Source organism: Tachyglossus aculeatus, chromosome 16 (genome assembly GCF_015852505.1).
Source record: "Tachyglossus aculeatus isolate mTacAcu1 chromosome 16, mTacAcu1.pri, whole genome shotgun sequence".
Classification (NCBI taxonomy): domain Eukaryota; kingdom Metazoa; phylum Chordata; class Mammalia; order Monotremata; family Tachyglossidae; genus Tachyglossus; species Tachyglossus aculeatus.
This window is the reverse complement of record NC_052081.1, coordinates 32,118,220-32,140,269: the sequence shown is the minus strand read 5'-3', so window position 1 is coordinate 32,140,269 and position 22,050 is coordinate 32,118,220. Positions and strand designations below refer to the sequence as shown.

At 46.1% G+C, this 22,050-nt stretch overlaps 1 protein-coding gene across 1 annotated transcript in view; it reads left to right on the top strand.

The window, feature by feature from the left end:
• RBM20 (RNA binding motif protein 20) overlaps positions 1-21,551 on the top strand; it is a 164,225-nt gene extending 142,674 nt beyond the window's left edge. The window contains exons 10-15 of the mRNA XM_038758330.1: positions 1,979-2,083; positions 7,651-8,305; positions 10,575-10,694; positions 15,220-15,341; positions 18,554-18,700; positions 21,412-21,551. Of these exons, the coding sequence (XP_038614258.1) occupies positions 1,979-2,083; positions 7,651-8,305; positions 10,575-10,694; positions 15,220-15,341; positions 18,554-18,664 (1,113 nt within the window). The 3' untranslated portion in view covers positions 18,665-18,700; positions 21,412-21,551. The remainder of the gene's footprint in view (positions 1-1,978; positions 2,084-7,650; positions 8,306-10,574; positions 10,695-15,219; positions 15,342-18,553; positions 18,701-21,411) is intronic.
• Positions 21,552-22,050: the final 499 nt, after the last annotated feature.

Sequence of the window (22,050 nt, the reverse complement as noted above, 5' to 3'; positions counted from 1 at the left end):
TGTCCCACATGGGGCTAACAGTCTTACAGATTACCCATTGAACAGGTAGGTAACTGAGGCATAGAGAAATTAAGTGACTTGCCCAAGGTCACACAGCAGACAAGTGGCAGAGCCAGGCTTAGAAAACCCAGGTCCTTCTGACTCTCAGGCCTGTGTTCTATCCACCCTCTCTCTTCTGGGATCATCCCTGCTGTCCTGACGGCTCCAGCCTGGCTTCCTCTTTCTCCTCCTCCTTTTTCTTCATCCTTGCCGTCTTCTCAGCAGCTCTTTTCCATCCTTACCCCCCTTCCTGGGCACTTTCCCACTTTGCCCCTGCTCTGGCTTCTACTCCTGCCCATCCTGCAGGCCAGCCCCAGTGTACAGTTGCCAGTGGGAGTTATCTCCATCCAGTAAGGGTACTCAGGAGGTGACCCAGATGTAGACTCAGAGTAATTAGTTGGCTTCCTTTTATGCTATTTTACATGTCTTTGTTAGGTTCCCTAGAGGTCTAGATAGTTGGCCTTTTGCTATAGCACATGTGATTGCCTTTGTTTCTGTTGTCATGGGTTTACTCAGATATACCTTTCACAAAGTTTAGAAAGCAGTGGAAATACCCTGCTCCTTGGAAACCCATGAATAGTTCAGTGAAGGAAAGATTGAACGTGGCTAATTACTTTGACCACTGAGAAAAGACAAGAAGGAATTAATCAGTAGTGGTTTTTGAGCATTTACTGTGGGCAGAGCAGTGTAATAATAATAATAACAATGATGGCATTTGTTATTATGTGCTATAAGCACTGTTCTAAGCGCAGGGGGGGATACAAGGTGATCAGGTTGTCCCACGTGGGGCTTACAGCTTTAATCCCCATTTTACAGATGAGGTAACTGAGGCCCAGAGAAGTTAAGTGATTTCCCCAAAGTCACACAGCTGACAAGTGGCGGAGCCGGGACTTGGGAGCATGCGGTAGAATTAGTAGAGCTGATCCCTGCCTTCCAAAAGCTTACAATCTAGAGGAAAGGTTTCATACCACAGCACAGAATAAGGTTAAATTCAGTTAGGGCCAGCTAATGGAGAACTTTCCCTTAGTGGATGTTGGGAAGAATAGGAAACTATTTGGTTCAAGGAAGGGATTTAGGCCTAGGCCAGAGAGCTAAACCAGTATGGTCTTGAGGTGTTTTCCAGCTCTAACTTACAGCGGCCTTCTCTGATGTCTATGTCAGTGGGATTGGGTGGCTGGAGACGTTGGGAGTGGACCATCATCATCAATAGTATTTAATGAGCATTTACTGAGTGCAGAGCACTGTACTTAGCCCTTGGGAGAGTACAGTACAACAGAGTTGGTAGATACGATCACTGTCCGCAATGAGTTTATAGACCCCAGAACCTTTTATTTTGAATCTGGCCTTGAACACCAGGCCCTGAAAATTGGCATTGCCCTGAGATTGGAATGAACTGATTTGGAAACCATAGTCCAGTTTTGGGAGGTTCAGAGGTCACATGGGTAACCTCAGGATGTTATCCCTTAATTACTGGCTCCTTTGACCGACCCTGAGCTCATTTTTTTTTTTAAGTCGAACGCAAGATAAGTGGCAGACAAAGGGGATTATTGAGGAGGAAGGGTAACTCTTGCCCCCCACAATCTTTTTTTAATAGTATTTGTTAAGCGCTTACTATGTGCCAGAGACTGTACTAAGCACTGGGATCAGTACAAGCTAATCAGGTTGGACACAGTCCATGTCCCACATGGGGCTCACAGTCTTAATCCCCATTTTACAGATGAGATAACTGAGGCACAGTGAAGTGAAGTGACTTGCCCAAGATTACACAGCAGAAAAGTGGCAGAGCCGAGATTACAACCGGATCCTTCTGACTCCCGGGCCCTTGCTCTATCCAGTAGCCCTCAATGCTTAGCATCAAGAATTCTGTCCCTTTCTCTGTTGAGACTTATTCTGCCAAGCATCATTAAAGACACAGGTGCTGTTTTTTTGTTGCCTTCAGCTTGACAAAGAGGACCCTGGCATCATTGGGAAGATCTCACATCCTCCAGACAGGCAACAGCGAGAAGCAGGTGAATCTGATCAGGAAAACTCAAGGAAAGAGAAGGTAATTCTATCTGGAATACCTCCAGTATATCTGGAGTACTTCAGGTTTATAAAGGAACTCGTTGGGGAATTCTCCATTTTAACATGGGACATCCCTATTAAATACCAGTTCTAAGTATTCTATTAATTATATCCTAAATTAATTCATGTCCCATCCCCGTCCTTCTTTTTGCTCTAGCCCTCTCATACTTACCTCTGAAATGTTTTTCTAGTTGCTCTTTCCCCAAGTAAGTTCACTTTGCTTTACATGCATAATATTTGGCCACGTCCATTAAAAATAATTATGCCTAAAAAAGGACTATATGACTTGGAAAACTGCATCCAGGAATAGAAACCCAGATCTCTTATGAACTGTAGACAAAGAAGAGAGTGGGTATTAAAACATAAATTCCTAAGACATTGGAGTAATGAGCCATCGGCAGCACTGGGACAATCTGAATTAGAATGAGAAAAATCCAGTTACAGTTCTCCCTGTGTGGTGCTTAAATGGCTCAAAAAAATGTCCTTGGAAACTGCCCAGCTCCATATCTCTTGAGTCATGAGCTGACAGTCAGATGAGGAAGATATCAAACTCTGAGGCAAGAGAAAACTGATCTCTAGATCCAGAGACAGAACTTGCCCTCCTAGGCTTAATACTGCCCTGGATCTTAGCATCTTTTGGAAAGGGCCAATAATAATAATAATTCATAATAACGGCATTTTTTGAGCACTTACTATGTGCCAGGCACTGTTCTAGATGTGATCAATCACCAAGTTACATTTATTGAGCGCTAATGTTTGCAAACCACTCTACTATTGATTGCATATTGATTGCTCAACTACACCCTGTGATGCCATCGCCTACTTTTATCATTGCTACTGTTTTATTGCTTCTGCATCTCAATTGTTAACCCCCCGCGGTACTGTCACTCGCCCTGCTGACCTCACCATGAACTTTCAGTTCCCTTGCTCCCAACTGCCATTCCCATTCCTCACCTTCCCCTTCCCCTCTCCCACCCAGCTGTTTCCCTCCCTCTCACCCACCAAGACTGCTCCCCCTCAACCCCTACCAAGGATTCCTCTGTACCAGCGCAGGTCCTCCGCTTCTCCCTCCCGGCCCCCCTCCTCCCCTTCTCCCCGCCCCCACCCCATCCCAGTTCTCCTTTCCCATCGCCACCCCCCTTCCCACTCTCCCCGCCCAGGCCCCCGCCAACTCATCCCAATCCAAACCCTCCCCACCCCTCGCACCCTTCCCCCTCCCTCCCCTCCCTCGACAGCTGATGCCAAGTGTGGCCTCTGGAACCCCCGCTCCGTTTTAAGTAAGATCCCTTTCATCCTGGACCTTTTCCTTTCCAGTTCTCTACTCCTCCTCGCCCTAACTGAAACATGGCTGTCGCCGGATGACACGGTCTCTTCTGCTGCTCTCTGCAGTGCAGGCCTCTTCTTCTCCCACTCCCCCAGACTCACCGGAAAAGGAGGAGGTGTCGGTTTCCTTCTCGCCCCCCAATGTCGCTTTCGCACTATCCCTCCTCCCCCTTCCCCTTCCTTCCCTTCCTTCGAAGCCCACATTATTCGCCTCTACCACCCCCTCCAGATTCTTGTAGCCGTCATCTACTGCCCTCCGGGCCCCACTTCCAACTTCTTTAACGACTTTGACCCCTTCCTCACATTCCTTCTCTCCTTCTCCATGCCCACTCTGATCCTCAGAGACTTCAATATCCACATGGATATCCCTAACGACTCCTCTGCCGCCCGCCTTCTATCTCTCCTTGACGCTGCCAACCTCTTCCTCCACCCCACCTCACCCACTCACCAACTTGGTCATACCCTCGACCTCATCATCTCCTACCGCTGCACTGTGTCCACCCTCACCAACTCTGTGATCCCTCTCTCTGATCATAATCTTCTCACCTGCCTCCTCACTCACACACCTTTCCCCCGTAAATCCGTATTACTCCCTCACAGAGATCTCCGCTCTCTGGACCCCACCCATCTTTCGGAGCGCCTCACACCCCACCTCGCTGCCCTCTCCTCTCTACCCAGTCTTGATGATCAGATTACTGCTCTCAACTCTACCCTTTCTACTCAGCTAGACTCGCTCGCTCCCCTTTCCCTTCGCCGCTCTCGCACCACTAACCCACAGCCCTGGATCACTGCCACTGTCCGCCTCCTTCGCTCTTATGCTCGAGCTGCCGAACGCTGCTGGCGAAAGTCTAAACACCATGCCAACCTCGTTCACTTCAAGTTTATCCTTTCCTGCCTTAACTCAGCCCTCTCTTCTGCCAGACAAAACTATTTCTCCTCCCTTATTGACACCCATGCCCATCACCCCCACCAGCTCTTCTGTACATTCAACTCCCTTCTCAGGCCCCCGGTTCCTCCCCCTCCTCCTTCCCTCACCCCCAACGATCTGGCCTCCTACTTCATTAACAAAATTAAATCCATCAGGTCCGACCTCCCCAAAGTCTCTTCCCCCCTTTCTCCAACCCCCCGGCTCTCAACACTCTCTGCTACTCTCCCATCCTTCCCAGCGGTATCCTCAGAGGAACTCTCCTCCCTCCTCTCAAGTGCTACTCTGGCCACCTGTGCTTCTGACCCCATTCCCTCTCATCTTATGAAATCTCTCGCTCCATCCCTTCTCCCCTCCTTAACTTCCATCTTCAACCGCTCACTCTCCACTGGTTCCTTCCCCTCTGCCTTCAAACATGCCCATGTCTCTCCCATCCTAAAAAAAACCCTCTCTTGACCCCACCTCACCTTCTAGTTATCGTCCCATATCCCTCCTACCATTCCTTTCCAAACTCCTTGAACGAGTTGTCTACACACGCTGCCTAGAATTCCTCAACAACAACTCTCTCCTCGACCCCCTCCAGTCTGGCTTCCGTCCCCTTCATTCCACGGAAACTGCGCTCTCAAAGGTCACCAATGACCTCCTGCTTGCCAAATCCAACGGCTCATACTCTGTCCTAATCCTCCTCGACCTCTCAGCTGCCTTTGACACTGTGGACCACCCCCTTCTCCTCCACACGTTATCTGACCTTGGCTTCACAGACTCCGTCCTCTCCTGGTTCTCCTCTTATCTCTCCGGTCGTTCTTTCTCAGTCTCTTTTGCAGGCTCCTCCTCCCCCTCCCATCCTCTTACGGTGGGGGTTCCCCAAGGTTCAGTGCTTGGTCCCCTTCTGTTCTCAATATACACTCACTCCCTTGTTGACCTCATTCGCTCCCACGGCTTCAACTATCATCTCTACGCTGATGACACCCAGATCTACATCTCTGCCCCTGCTCTCTCCCCCTCCCTCCAGGCTCGCATCTCCACCTGCCTTCAGGACATCTCCATCTGGATGTCCGCCCGCCACCTAAAGCTCAACATGTCGAAGACTGAGCTCCTTGTCTTCCCTCCCAAACCTTGTCCTCTCCCTGACTTTCCCATCTCTGTTGACGGCACTACCATCCTTCCCGTCTCATAAGCCCGCAACCTTGGTGTCATCCTCGACTCCGCTCTCTCATTCACCCCTCACATCCAAGCCGTCACCAAAACCTGCCGGTCTCAGCTCCGCAACATTGCCAAGATCCGCCCTTTCCTCTCCATCCAAACTGCTACCCTGCTCATTCAAGCTCTCATCCTATCCCGTCTGGACTACTGCACCAGCCTTCTCTCTGATCTCCCATCCTCGTGTCTCTCTCCACTTCAATCCATACTTCATGCTGCTGCCCGGATTATCTTTGTCCAGAAACGCTCTGGACATATTACTCCCCTCCTCAAAAACCTCCAATGGCTACCGATCAATCTGCGCATCAGGCAGAAACTCCTCACCCTGGGCTTCAAGGCTGTCCATCACCTCGCCCCCTCCTACCTCACCTCCCTTCTCTCCTTCTACTGCCCAGCCCGCACCCTCCGCTCCTCCACCGCTGATCTCCTCACTGTACCTCGCTCTCGCCTGTCCCGCCATCGACCCCCGGCCCACGTCATCCCCCGGGCCTGGAATGCCCTCCCTCTGCCCATCCGCCAAGCTAGCTCTCTTCCTCCCTTCAAGGCCCTGCTGAGAGCTCACCTCCTCCAGGAGGCCTTCCCAGACTGAGCCCCTTCTTTCCTCTCCCCCTCTCCATCCCCCCGTCTTACCTCCTTCCCTTCCCCACAGCACCTGTATATATGTATATATGGTTGTACATATTTATTACTCTATTTATTTATTTATTTATTTATTTTACTTGTACATTTCTATCCTACTTATTTTATTTTGTTGGTATGTTTGGTTCTGTTCTCTGTCTCCCCCTTTTAGACTGTGAGCCCACTGTTGGGTAGGGACTGTCTCTATGTGATGCCAATTTGTACTTCCCAAGCGCTTAGTACAGTGCTCTGCACATAGTAAGCGCTCAATAAATACGATTGATTGATTGATTGATTGATTACTAAGTGTGTGGGAGAGTACAATATAACAGACACATTCCCTGCCCACAGTGAGCATACCAGTCTAGAGGGGGAGACAGACATTAATATACATCAATATATTATGGATTTATGTGCACATATGTGCTGTGGGGCTGGGAGGGAGGATGGCAAGTCAGGGCAATGCAAAAGGGAGTGGAAGAAGAGGATAAGAGGGACTAGTCAGAGAAGGCCCCTTGGAGACGATATGCCTTCAATAAGGCTTTTGAAGGCCGGGCTGGGGGTGGGGGCGGGGTGGGGGGATAATTATCTGTCAGATATGAAGAGGGAGGGCATTCCAGGCCAGAGGCAGGACTTGGGTGAGAGGTTGGCAGGGAGATAGATGAGATCTAGGTACACTGAGTAGGTTGGTATTAGAGGAGTGAAGTGTGTGAGCTGGGTTGTAGTAAGAAATTAGCGAGGTGAAGTAGGAGGGGGCATGGTGATTGAGTGCTTTAAAGCCGATGGTAAGGCGTTTCTGTTTGATGCAGAGGTGGATGGGCAATCACTGGAGGTTCTTGAGGTGTGGGGAAAGATAGATTGAATGATTTTGTAGAAAAATGATCTGGGCAGTAGAGTGAAGTACAGACTGGAGTGAGGAGAGACAGAAAGACAGGGAGGTCAACAAAGAAGCTCATACAGTAATGAAGGCAGGATGTGCGAAATGAAAACATACATCTTTGCACATAGGTGCAAGATGGTTTGCTTCAGCCAGCTTGCAAGCTGCCCGGGTTTGTTACAAAAATTATAATAAAGCTGCATGGAAATAGCCACAAGAAGCATGACTAAGTTTAATAAATATCCCAGGATCATAGTTGAGTGTATAGTAGGTACCTTAAACAGCGGCTTAGAATCATTTTAAACCCTTCAAGTTAATAGTGGTGGCTTGCTACAACTCAGTTGTGCACAGGTGGAGGTTTCTAGAGCCTCAAATTACCAACATGCGTTTTATGCACCAAGAGAAATGTCGTATTCTTTAAGAATGCATGTCTTGCAGGGTAGGTTTTAAGAGGTTACCTCTCAGAGCAAATACATTTTCAGTACTAAGGTATAAGGGAACAAAAAGGCCTGACTCAGTGGTCACTATAGACACAGATGTCTATTTTAGTTGGACCATTGATTCCACAGCCACTTTATAAAATCAACACTCTATATTTGAACAGGAACAAGATTGGGAGAGTGAAAGTGAGGTGGAAGGAGAGACCTGGTATCCTACCAATATGGAAGAATTAGTCACAGTAGATGAGGTCGGAGAAGAAGATTTCATCATGGAGCCGGATATCACTGAACTGGAGGAAATTATGCCAGTCATCCCCAAGGACAAAACTGGCACTGAAATGTCTCCCTGTGAAATTAGCCCCTTGGAATTGAAAAACAACCACAATGAATTAACAAAGGGTGAATTGGCCAGTGAAGCATCCCTAGAAACAAGCTGCAGGTCACCGAAAGGAAGTCCTGTCACTCCTGTGGGTGGTCCAGAGGACCTAGGAGATGAAACATCAAACATAAATCTCGAGGCCGCACAGAAACCTGATGAATTGGTGGAAGGCTGCACCCGCAAGGATCCCTTCTGTCCTGATCCTGAAGAAGAACAGATTGAAAGTTCCGAGAGTCCTTTAACTCCAGAAGCACAGAAGACCCTTTCCCAAGAGCCAACCGAGGAAAGTGTCCAGCTCCCTGGCACCTTTTTGGGTCATTTCAAGCCTGTGGCCTCACCAGCTGACTCTGCTCTGGAAGTAATGCCTGCAGAGGAGAATCCTAGCTCTCAAGAAGAGACGAGTGCCAAAAGCCAAGATTGCCAAGGAATATTAACCCAGGGTAAATATGCAGTGTCTCTGAATTTTACGGTTGGGTAGGTCATTGAACTTTTAAGTATCCAGAAGAGGAACATGAGATTGCAAGCCGTTTATTAATATAATTAATGTTGCTAATAGCATTAAAAGAGACCTATGAGTAACTCGGTAATAGAAGCAAGCTTCCATAAGCCAAGTTAAACCACTTGAGGCTTTTAGTCAAATGGCGTAAAGAGAATATGATATGCAGCTACAGGTTTTCTGGGAGGCATAATCAGATAGAGCAGTCTCCTCTGGGTTCATGTGAGTAGAGATGAACACCTTCAGTCCCTAGGTAAAATTAGTTTGGATTATCAGAAAAAAAAGAGCAGCAGTTCCTGCTGATCAACAAGGAGTAGGGGTACCTTTTGTGTCTGCATGGCACAGACCCACAAAGGCAATTCAGGACATTTATTTCTGCCCTGAATGACTTGAGAGCAGCGTGTGAGCTTTAATATTTGTGGCATTTGTCGAGTGCTTACTATGTGCAAAGCCCCACACTAAGCACTGGGGTAGATGCAAGATAATCAGGTAGATCATAGTTCTTGTTCCTCATTGGGCTGATAGTTCAAGTAGGAGGGAGAACAGGGTATTTCATCCCCATTGTACAGACAAGGAAGCTGAGGCATAGCGAAGTTAAGTGCATTGTCCAGTGTCACAAAACAGTCAAGTAGGAGAGCTGGGATTAGAACCCAGTTCCTCTGATTCCCAGACCCAGGCTCTTTCCACTAGGCCATGTTACTTCATATTGCTTTATTGAGAAGATTTGAATACCCCTTCAGCTGTAGGTGCTGGACAGTGAACAGGGACTGGTTTTGTTAATTCTTATAGGTGAGCTTGGATGTAATGAATTTCTATATTGCACTAAAAACTCTGATACCTTAAAACATGTTTAAAATGGAGCAAACATGACCAGAGAAAGGCTTTCAACAAAGCCAATGAGATTTAGTGAAAAGAGCATTGAATTAGGAGCCAAATGGTCTGGATTCTGGTCCTGGCTCTGCTTTTTGCCTGCTGAATGATTTGGGCAAGTCATAACCTCTCTAGACCCCAGTTTCCTCATCTGAAAAATGGAGATAATAATACATTCCTCTCTTTACCTCACAGAGATGTGAGGACAAATAATGTGGTAAAATTAAGGCATTCTACAAATTCAAAATAGTATGATTATTACTGTAATTACTTCACAGACTGAGCCCATCCTGAAGGTGAGCCTATTTAAAAGCAGTCTTAGGTGATACAACAATATTCCAAAAATGGTCTCCCAAACTTGGGAGTACGTACTTTATAAATTAACTTTTGAAATAAAATCAGCGGGAAAAAAATAAATTCATTTCCCTAATGTAAAGGTAAAGATCATTATTTTCAGAATGGTAGATGAGTAAGGTATATTCCTTGTGAAACCTGCAGTCTCTATGGTATCAAATAAACATCACTAAGTGTTATTGATTCTGGCCTGTAGTGTTTGAGACCAGCGTAATTTGGGTTCTGTGTAACAAACTCTTCTATCCCAGTCAACATAGTGTACTGCAATAATCAGAAATAGACTTTTACTTATCACAAGGTCTGCATGTATGCTTCTCACCTGTCTGTGTCAGAATCTCTTTGGCATCTCTGCCACCAGTTGCATTCTGGTTAACGAGAAAACCAGGGGACCTGAAATCTGACCTTGGAAGGTAAAATCAAAAGTGGAGCCAACTTCTCACCCTCTTTTGTTTAGGCTGCCTCTATTTGTCTGGTGTCGGCCTGAACATGCATTTAGCTTTAATGATTTGTTATCTCACAGAGAATTTTGAGTTCATATTTAATAATAATACCTGACAGGCTTGAGGTGAGAATGTCACCAATTTCTCTTGCCAACATTAGTCCTGAGTATGTCAGCATAATTTGGGTTCTTCAGGAAACACATTGCCTGATTGAGTAATGTTGGTGGGAGTGGACCATCTAGGCTGATGCCAGGGAAATGAGTCAACCCTGGCTTCAGCACTCCATTTCCACCCAACACTTAGGTACTGGACCAATGGGAATGCTGAAACCCTTAGTTGCAACAGGCACGTCATAATTTGCCAGGAAAAAACCCATTGCAATTAGGATATTCTGGTGATAATTAGTGATTGTTTGCCCGCTCCACGCTGTTAAGAATCTGAAATGAATGTGGTTTATTTGTCCAGTCACAGGAAATGCTAGGAATAGATTTTAAGGCTTTTTATTAGCATTTTGGGTTCCTTTCACTCGTTGTCCACACTATCTTTCAGAAAATTCTGGGTACCTGGAAATCAAATCCCTGGAATACGCAGAGGAAGAGACAAAACAACCACATTCTCTGTCTTCCTGGGGACAAGAGGATGTGTTCAGGGAACTTAGCATTCCTTTAGGTAAGTGACTTTCAGGGTAAGGTTTGTAAGTTGTGAATCCCCTGTTGACCCCAGAAATCAGACTGTGGCCCAGCTTCTTTGACATTATTCAAGGTTTGTTGAGCTGTCCCAGGAGAGCAGATCCAGGATGCCTGTAATCAAGCAGCTGGAGCTTTGGAGAACCATGTCATTGCAAAAGGCTAAAATCTCTTCTTTAGAGGTCAGGGATTTCATTTACAAAGAAACAGGCAGTGAATCCAATCCACTTCTAGGAAGAAATAGGGGGTTAGTGCTTTTGCAGAGCAATCGGAAGTCACTCCCTCCTCCTCCCCCAAATAAAGGTGGCATGCTTCTTCTTAGGCCTGCAGGAAGCAAACTCCTAAAGGTCCACCTCCCCCTCTCTATGACTTAGACTGTGAGTCCCCCCTCCCCCACCCACCCTGATGTGGGACAAGACTGTGTCTGACCTGATTAACTTGTATCCACTCCAGCGTTTAGAACTGTGCTTGGTACAGTAAGCACTTAACAAATACCGTAGTAATATTAACCAGTCCATCAGTCCAAAAAAGATAAAGAATAATGTCCCAAATAATGAGACAGAGAGCACTGTGCTGAGGAGGGGGAGTGAAAGCGGTGATGGTCATCTCAAGTGGTCAGTGGGCTCTGGTCTGGATGTGCAGGCAATTAAAATAAATACAGAAGATGTGACGCAGGGGTTGGGGGGATGGCCACAGGAGGACTGAAGCCTTGTTTGGGCCATAAACCCATGGTCCAGTCTGGTCCACGGTGACACCCAGTACTGTGGCATTCTACAGAGACCAACACTTGAACCATCTGAAGGGAACCTTACATTATCTCTGGGGATGGAGTTGTACAAGGGCAACACACTTATTCAACTGTAGTTTTACCTGCCGGGTCTTAACAGGAAGTGGAGAGGGAACAGTGTGGAGACAGTAACATAGGGGCAAGAGCTTCACAGCCCCTCCAGTGTCTGAAAACTAGGCTGAGAAGAGAAAAGGGGACAGAGAAGGGAGAATCCCATTCCATCACTTTTGGGGAAAGAGGAAAAAAGAAGTGAGGCTCATTCTAGCAGCCCCCAGGTCAACCTAAGTCCTTGGCGGGCTCTATGGACCAGGCCTGCTTCTGAACCAGAACACCTAGGCTTGATTCTGGAGAGAGGAGTGAGAGCAGATGCACTTCAGACACGCAGGCTTAGATCGCTCTGAAGATATTTCTTGCCAAGAGTTGAAAAACACTGCAATTAGTATGATAAGTCAGTCCTTCTGGAAGGGTAAATTAGGCAAGGAGAATTCAGAGAGGCTGACATGGTGAGGGTTCACCCTGGATACCAGACATCTTTGCTCGTATTGTTCTCTGTCCCAACTGCAACATTTTGATAGTGAGAGTTATGAAGAGCAAATTTCCTTCTTTTGTAGTTCATTTGCTCAGAGACTGTCATATGCCAGCAAGTTATCCCCCTTCCAAGAAAAAAAATATGTATGACTTTACATTGATCCTGTTGATCATGGCTAACAACAGTTGGGCTGCAGCTGTTTTCAAATTGAAGTTCTTAGTTTCAAGTTAGACATATGGGGGATTCTTTTTGAGTTAAAGGGGCAGAAGAAGTTTCAAGGACCCATTCTGTTTGTGTTAATTTTGGATTCCTTGCTATAAAGTCCCAGAGGTCTGGTTCTGCTCAAACCCTTCAGTTTGGGCTGGAAGCAGTCAGGATCCTCGGGATTGGGGAGAGGTCCCAGGCAGCCCCAGTCTTGAGGCTGGATACAGAGCCTCTTTCTCCAGTGGGGGTTTGTGTTTCTGTCCCGTGACCCCAGTGTTGTCTCAACACTAAACCAGCCCCCAGGCCTAGCAAAACAGCAACCTACATGGCTTTGGGCTGTGGTGGCTCGTAACTCACCCAAATTCCCAAGAATTAGTAGATTGGGGATTCTTCCCCAAGTGGATTGGGTCTCTGGGGTGTGCTGTGTGTGGGAACAGCCCTGGCACAAGGGGAACCTCAGACCAGATCAGTCCTGAACCCCAGAGGTATAGGTAGAACTGAGTGGTTTCATCATTACCAGGAGAGAATTGGCAAGCCAGGAAACACTTGGTTCTCTCTTTCTGGTTCTCTGTTAAGCAAACAATAATACTTTCCATGAGTCCGGGGATGGCTGATATAGACGCTCATGTGTGACCTGCAAACTCTTCCCTGTGGAACAGCAGTGCAACGAGACTATTGTCAGCAAAGCCAGGGACCAAGTACCACCTCCCCAGGGGCCAGGGCAGTGCTGGTCAAAGGACCACCGTGGCCAGTAGGCTGTGGAGGGCTGAGGCCCAAAAGCCAGGGTGAAAGACTCAGATTACCTCTATTGTGTATGCATCACTGCCTTTTAGGAGCTCTGCTTCTAAAATGCTTCCATGTTTACTTAATTCTCAGACTTATTGTTATGACAGGATTATAATGATCCTCACTTAAAAGCTGCCTTTGGAAAACAAATGCTGCTTTCAGATTAGCTGGGCATGGGAGTCAGAAGAACCTGTGTTCTAGCCCTGGTTCTGCCACTTGTCTGCTGTGTGACCTTGGGCAAGTCCCTTAATGTTTCTGTTCCTCAGTTACCTCATCTGTAAAACGGGGATCGAATCCTCTTCCCTCCTACTTAGACTCAAGGAGTTTCCTGTCTAGTGGAGGGATTTACAATCTAGCAGATGTAAATAAAGTGATGACTTCTCACCCCCTTGCTCCCGCCCCCGTAAGGTAGCTCTAGTGAGTAGGATTTGGAGAAAACATCATATTGCCTGGGGAGAGGACAAAATTTCCTCCTGCTCATGAAATAAAAAAATGTAATATTACTTCTCTTGGGCAGGTAAAGCCTGGAAGCAGGAGTATGGATCAGGTGACCTATTTAAGTTTTCTTCCAAAATCATGGTTTTAGTCAGCCTGGCTTACTAGGGAGTTGATAAAGCATTTCTCCCATGGGCACAATCTTTCTTTCACCCCTTGCCCAGAATAAGAGGAATACCTAGGTATCATCCTTAAATGTAGGGTTAAGAAAATGAGGGTAACATTATATTTCCAGACACCAGTTCTAAGAAACACAAATTAGTTGTACCCATAGAGATAGAGTCCAGAACTCACTATCAGATGCTCAGATCATTAGTGAGTTATCTTTCTGAGAATGTTTGTTGTTAGTGATGGCAACTTTGAGGTGAAAAAATAAACTTAACTAATAGCCAGACTGGACTTTATCTCAGGGGCTCAGATGTGTCTGCATGATTCAGACAGGGGCTCAGACGTGTCTGCCTGATTTAGACAGTCTCATCTATTTATTTAAAGAAAGAACCAAACAAAAAAAACTTTCATGACTTTTGGGCAATGCACAACTATTAACAGCTGGCTTGGAGCCAGTTATCTTTGTATACTAATTCCCCTGCCACTTCTCAGACTGATGTTAATGGACTTTCTCAGTATGAGCATGTTATATGCATCTCTTTATATGCATTCATCCTGACCTCATCAGAGTTATCCACCTACCCTATATAGCCTTCAAGGAGAGGCAGATCCCCAACCCAGAAGGAAGTGATGGAGTGTAGTGGAGGGCCAGAGAACTCATGCCTTGTTGCTAATCAGAGAGAGAGCTGTTATGTCTTCTGAAAGAGGACCAAATTCTGGGGTGTGGTATTTTATAAATATATGGTAAAACAGTCCCCCCACAAGGAATCTACAGAAGAGACTTGGCTGTTTATCTTTTCTAGACTGTAAGATCATTGTGGGCAGGGAACATGTCTGTCATCTTTTTTGGATTGTACTCTCCCAAGAGCTTAGTGCAGAACTCTGTACACGGTGAGCACTCAATAATTGTTCATTGTTTGAATCCAACAAAATCCAAGTCGACTTCAAGCAATTGCTATTTCTCCGGGCGCTTACCATTTCCACCATTCTTTCTGAGTTATCCCCTTGCAGGAGCCCACCCAAACAATAATCTTTTCATGAAATGGTCATATACTAGATTCTCCTGACTGGGGTTATTCCCAAGTAGTAGGGAAAGCCTGGGTTCTAGTTCCAGCACTCCATCTGACCCAGTAGGTGACCTTAGACAAGTTATTCATCCCCATCCCCATCTGCAGAATAGGAACCTGAAGGCCTTGCGATCCTGCCTCTGGCTAGATTATAATCACAAGATTATATCCAAAAGCACATAAGTCACACCCCAGCTTGCCCACCTTGTTCAGTTTCTCTCTAACTTATATGCACCTCAATCTGCAACCTTTGGACATTTAATACTCACCCTACCCCCAAACCCACAGCACTTATATACATGTCTTTAAATTTTATATATTGTAAAGTGCTTATTTTCTCATATTATTGTCTGTCTCCCCCTCTAGACTGTAAGCTCGCTATGGGCAGGGAACATGTCTGCTAATTCTGTTGTATTATATTCTCCCAAGCACTCAATACAGTCCTGTGCACATAGTAAACACTCAAAAAATGCAATGGATTGATTATATATGCTGCCTTTCTAACATGTTGATTCTCTGTGTTGTTGATTAGGGGTAGAATTTGTGGTGCCCAGAACAGGATTCTACTGTAAGCTGTGTGGACTGTTCTACACAAGTGAGGAGACTGCAAAGATAAACCACTGTCGGAGCTCTGTTCACTATAGGAACCTTCAGGTATGACCCCGCTCACTTGCCCCCACCCCTTCATACCTTGTTTGAGGTGTTGGGGCTGAGGAATCAGCATTGGATTGTAGTCAAAGCTCCACCTGGATCTGTGGGAGTTCTCTGACACAGAGCCTGGGGGATGCTATATTTTGTAGGCCTCAGGCCAGGTTTCTGACTCTGGCTTAGGCTGGCAGCAAAACTTTGCCTGCTAACTTCACGCTGAACTTTCTGGCTACAAGGGGATGAGCCCCATGTCCTTTGGTGACTTGGGAGTTTTTCAGGTACGCTAGAGTGATAAGAGGTGATAGATGGACAACCACACCAGACACAGTTGTCACTGGTTTGGGGACTACTGCTTTGGGCTGAAGAGATCCTAGACCCTTCTCCCCTGGCATTCCAGAGAGGTTGAAGGTCAGAGGGGGGAGTAAGGTTCTAGTTCAGTGATTCTCCCAACCCCCTGGAAATTGCATGGTTGGACTCAGTCTGGACCTTGCTTCAGTTTTTCACAGCAAGAAACTTGGTCTGGAGAAAGAGTCCCCTAACATCACTGGCAGCCCTGCAGAACCATGGGGTTGGCAGGATGGCATGCCGGGGAGAGTGAGGAGGGAGAATACTCTGATTGAAACCTGTTCTGGAAGATTTGCTGGATAAAATCGTGATTCAGCATCTCTGCTTATGACCAATCAGTGAACTGGAGAGATCTGGACACAAATCCTAGTGCGAGCCACCAGGGCAGCTGGATGGAGTGACTCCTGGACTCAGTGGCAAGCCACTGAGAGAATACATGGAACGTGGCTCCCTGAGCTGTTTAGAGAGGAAAGCAAAGCCCCCAAATGTACATGCTGCATAACTTTTTCCTAATTCTGAAGCTGATGTTATGGCTGTGGGCAGCACATAAAACTTCCTGTAGTGTCCCTGGCCATGTTCGTATGGGGCAAGGGTATTTTTACCCGGAGGAGATTCCATCTGGGGCCAGAGTCTGCCTGGGACACCTAATGTTAGGTAATAACCCAGCATTATTATCCACTAGTCCCATGGTTCCATGTCCAGTACCTTCTCCAGAAGCCTGATGTTAGCCCATCTGCCTGATTGACAGCCACCTTTTGGAGCATTTTTGCTCCTGATCTTAGTCCCCCAAGAGGGCTGCAGTGCAGGCTGGCAGCAGCCTTCAAGCAAATGGACCCCCCATCCATTCAGGGGATCTACACCAGGAAGAATATCTGGCAGGGAAAAAATTATACCCCCACAGAGCTCAATCTAGTGCTTTGGAACCCAGACTGCTCTGCAATCAAAAGTTAAAAAAAATATTACAGGTAAGCATGGGAGATTTCACTCAAGCTGTTAAGAAATTTGAATTCTCATTGTGGGCAGGGCATATGCCTGTTTATTGTTGTAGTGTACTCGATTGAGTTTAGTACAGTGCTCTGCACACAATAAGTGCTCAAAAAATACAATTGAATGAATGGATCCTACAAAAAGCTTTGCTGTCGGCATTAGGTTTAACCCATGCCAACATGCTTCTGGAGCAAAATGGGCAGAAACAGGTCCGACTTCAGTATATCTCCATTCTGAGGTGATTCAACTTTAGATTTTATTCCAAGTCTGTAGATGCCCAGGATATGGCTCTTCCAAAGCCAGGCTTGTTTTCTTCATTCTCACTCCTTACATCAACCCCCTCCGTGGAAAATTTAACCATACTGTGTGTGGCACCCTTATTAGAGAGGGAGGGGCAATGTAGCTCTCTAGCTGCCTTGGCTGGGGGAGGGAGAGAAAGAGAGAGAGGAAGGACTTGATTATCCGCAGAAAAGAGCCTTTGTTTTCAGAATGAGGATTCTTCAAAGCCAGGTGTGATGAGTGCCAAGCTTCAGTGTCCACAGCTCTGTTAGCCATAAAGATGGTGGGGTACCTTTCCTCCTCTTCCCCACCACTCACCAGGGTTTCTACCTCTGGGATTTTCGAAATGCTTTCTGCTCATCCCTGTCCAAAGTGGCAATCTGGAAGAGCTGTGAACTGATGAATGGGTGCTGCTGGAGCTTGCCTGGAGCAGAAGGAGCACTTTGGGAGCTTCCAGTGGTGAAGCTCATAGGGGCATTCAGCCCTTCAGCTGAAAGGGGAGAAGTTGAGGCAGCAAGAAAGAGATGGGGCAGTGGCAGGGCTGCCATAAGGATGTTTCATTCCCCCAAGGTACTGCCCCTCCAGACTTCAGCCACAGCTCATAGCTGGAAAAGTAGGTGTGTTCTCATTACAGCAACCAGTAGCCTCCTGGTGTCAACTGTTCCAAACAACAGATGAATGGAGTATACATTTGAAACCACATGGCATACATTGGACTTCATTCCCCACAGGAAACAGCATGGAAATGGGAAGGGAGGGAGAAATTTGTCCTTCACATTTTTTTCCTGCTAGATGGGAAACAGAGGGATTCAGACCAACTACCCTTTCAGTAGGGCCCACCTGCCCCTTTCCTTATACAACCAGGTTGAGTGGCTTTGAATTTTCAGGTGTTCAAGTTACTTCCTTAACAATGGAAGAGCTAGAACTAACTAGACTCCCAGTCCTGTATTCTGATTGCTGCTCAAGGACAGCACAGAGGGGGTTGGGTGGGGAAGTCCTTAGCTGCCCACTGGATAAATGGTTGCAGTGATGAGAGGAGTGCCACAATGGGATGGCAGCAGCAGCCTACTCCTTCACAGCTTGCAGCATCAAGAATTCATAAGGGTATTTTCAGAGAGACGTCTGCCATCTACTGAACCTCAGGTCTCACATGCTACAAAAGCAGGTAGGGCCTCAGCCCCATCCCCTTAAGCTGAGGCACAGTGAAAGGGACTCTGATGGCTGTACTCACCTCTTCTTCTCTAGGAAAGTCTCTGGCAGAGGGAATCCATCCTTGCATGGGTTGTTTCTGTGTGCCGTGCAGTATGAACTAGAACCAGCATGGCGGAGAATTCCAGCTCTGTGGGATGACCTATTTGTTGGTTCTTGCACAACATACTTCAGCCCAAACCAAGGAAACAGCAGAACTGTTTCAAGGGTAAATGCTTTCCCTCAGGAAACAAGCACCAGAAAACAATCCTGAGAAGAAACTACATTCCCTCCTTTACCAAAAAAAAAAAAAAATAGTTTCCCAACTGAGCGAGGTGTCTACATTCTTCCAGTCCCTCAGGGTAGATTTTTCCTCTCTGTGTAGCAACTGCTCTTTGGCCTTTTTCTTTTGCTCACAGAAGTATTTGTCCCAGCTGGCCGAGGAGGGCCTGAAGAAGAGCGAAAGAGGCAGCAGCCCGGTGCCAGAGGACATGGGAATTGTTCCACATTTTGAAAGGAAGAAGCTTTGATGCTCCAGCAGGGAAGCTAGAAAGAAGCAAACACTGGTGGGTGCACTCAGGAGCCGGCCTGGGGTCCGTTGGCATTGACCGTGAGGATGGCAGCACATTGAAGAGCGTAGGACTTACATTTTCTTCTGCGGAATGAAAGAGAAATAAAAACCCAAATGTATTTCCAGCGGGATGCAATTCTGTCAGGTCCTGAAAGCAGAGGAGAGCTGTTCCTTCTTTTTCCTGCATTCTTTGTCAAGAGCAAGTTCCTTTTATAAAATCCTCCTGCTCAGGGATTTCCTCAGAGTCTGGATTTTGGGCAGTCTACAGCAGGGCAGATCCAGGGAGGATGGATTATCCAGGGGAAGCAATCTGAAAGTAGTTATGATAGGAGTAGTATTTATTAAGTGCTTACTTTGTGCAGAGCACTGTACTAAGCACTTAGGAAAGAGTGTACATGTAGGAAGTAGAGATGGAGCTTGTCCCTGAGGCACTCACAATCAGTGAAAGCAAATCTACTTGGCAAGAAAGATAAATTTTGGGGGAAATTCTCCAATCCTAATTATAATTGTGGGATTTGTTTAGTGTTTACTATGTGCCAAGCACTATGCTAAACACTGGGGTAGAGCCAAGATAATCCCTGCTTGTGGTCCTCACAGGACAGATGTCAGGAGTGGGACCTGAAAGTTTTGTGCCAGTCCAGATTCAAAAGGGGAAAGAAGTAAGAATAACAGGATAAGAAAACTAGTGGAATGACAGGGTGTTCATGAAACTTGTCAAATCTTTTTCATCCTCCAAACGCTAAGCACCTTTTTAATAGTTCCTGTTTAGGTCCATCCTGAGCATTCACCAGCTTTGTGTCTTAATATACCGTTCCTCCTAATTCATTCTTTCCCTTCTTGATTTCAGGACAGGTTAGATCTCTCTTCTCCCCTCCATCCTCTCCCCCCCCCCCCCCACCCCCAACCAAACACACAGTTTAAAAAATTAAACAGCCTCCAACAATGAATTCCATAAGGGTTGAACTAAACAACTTCCTGATCCTCCAGCTAAAATAGCAGTTGTGGGTTCCGGACAAACGACTGCCCTAAAATTGTGTTCAGTATTTAATTGAAAAACATAAAAACAAGGAAACTGCAGCCAAGGACTCTGGCCTTATCTCATCCCGTTGTGCCTGAATTTTACCTTCCCAAGTAGTGCTCTTATCAGAAACCTCCGAGTAGAACGATCTGAAAGGTCCATGGCAGTCGTGATCCTCCTCCAAGTGGATCACTGGGAGCTGAGAAACAGTTTAAGCTAAGACCAACGCCGAAGGTTCTTGCAGCACTGGCTGGATATTTAGTTTCCTTTCATGTTCTTAATGGACTCTGCCTGGAGATTGCACTGTTTGTACAGAGTTGCAGTCTCTTGTTCTGGGGCTTTTTCTGCAGAGCCCCCCGCTGAAGCCCATGGCTTATATTTCTGCTCCATTTCAAAGGGGTTTTGTGCAAGAAAACCTATTCCCAAGCAGATGCAGGAATAAAATGGCCAAAGGTGACATTCCTATGCTCTACACATCTAATAGTTTTAGGCCAGATGAAGGAGAACTCGGATAAGCTTTTGCCAGGGGATAAAGCTTAGGAAGGTCAGCAGGAGAATTGGGTTGGGGTGTTTATGTGAAATTGACCTAGACATATTGGGCCTAGGAAGGATTAGGCCAAGAGAGTAGCCACAGTTTCACCTAAGCCATTAGCAGATTTGCTATGAGCCAATTATTAATTTTTTTTATGGCAGGTGATAGTGTCCCAGGCACTTGCAAACATAAGGCCTGCCCAAGGACCTTCCCACTGGAGCCGTTTAAACACAGTTAAATCCGATAAGACTCTTGGGTGGAAACTTTGAGCGAAAGGCAAATGGAGAGAGGGAGAAGGAAGTCTAGGGAAGGAAGGGAAAGCAGGCCTGCTATTTCCCAAGTTAGGTGTTGCATCCTGGCTCCAGACTGAGGCTGAAGCTGGAACTCAGAAGAAATCGCCTGATTGTTTTAGGCCCCCTGGAAGGCTGGTTCCTGGAAAAAGGAAAGGGACCGAAGATGCTGGCTTTTTCCATTTCCAGAGTTCATTAGTCCAGGTGCCAAAGCTGTTTACTGAACAATGAGTGCTTTTACCATGCTCTGTGCACCAGAAACCACTTCCTCCTTTCTCTGAAGTACTCTGATAGAGCCCTGAAAGGCATGTTTCTTCTTCATGAAGGTCCATGGAAGGAAGCGATGGGACCACTTCCTTCACTTTTATGGGCTTTGTCGTTCACTCCAACTGGCTTGGTCGTAAGACTCAGAGAGAGGCGAAGGACTGCAACTTTGCTCCCTGTTCCATTAGGCCTACCTTCTGGGAAATTTGTTTCCATCTAGTTTGAAAGGTCCCAGATAGTTAATCACTGAAAGTGGGGTTTTATAGAAATGGAGACTGACCCTGAAAGTTAGCCCCTCTCCTAGGTTACTGTTAGGTTGCCTCTGCTGAATGAACCATCAGCATCAGACATCAGAGGACAGTTAGCAACCTCCAGGCTTTATTCTGACCAGGCTCAGCCAGGTTCCTGTATTTTAAAAATTGATTCTAAGATTTTATATACACATATATACCCATGTATATGTATATATATATATATATATATTTTTATACAGTTGGCATGATTCTTCACCAACCTTGTAGCTTGCACTTCTTATTTGTATGTGTATAGCACCGAATACAGTGCAGCCAGAAAAATATTTATTTTTTTCTTAAAAAAAAAAGGCGCCTCGATGTTTGTGAATCATTTGAAAGTGAATCAACCAAAGGCTTCCCAGAGAGCAGCCTTTCTGAACAGAAGACACATCTTTCCCTTGGTTAATATCACATGCAAGACTTACTGTTTTGTAGCATCAACAACAAAAGAAAATATGAAAGCTAATCTCCATCAGAAATGACAAATTCAACATTGACTGAATATCAGCAGAGCATCAGGCTTTTTCTATCAGGGTTTTATCCTTCTTGGACTATTTGAGGCTGTGATCTGTTGAATTATACTTGAACTGGACCAGAACATATTTATTGAGCTTATATAAAAAAACTTGTTAATTTAACTTTTGGCTTGTAAACATTTGGAATTTGTTAGAATTTGTTGTGTCATATGAATCGTCACCAGTTTTACTGATCTGTGTTACTGATCGCAAAGTGTTTCAAGTTGTTTCCTAAAAAAGATTTTAATAAAGAGAATTTTAAAGCATGTGAGTCTTGGTTATGGTTTATTCATAATAAGTTCTCTGGGTCTTGATGAAGAAGGTCCAGCAGGCAGCAAAATCAAGATTTGGATTCCGGGAGCCAGCAGTGGTGTACAGTGGTGGGAACAATGAGGGACATAGGGAGGGGAGGAGGGACATTTCTTAGAGTGAG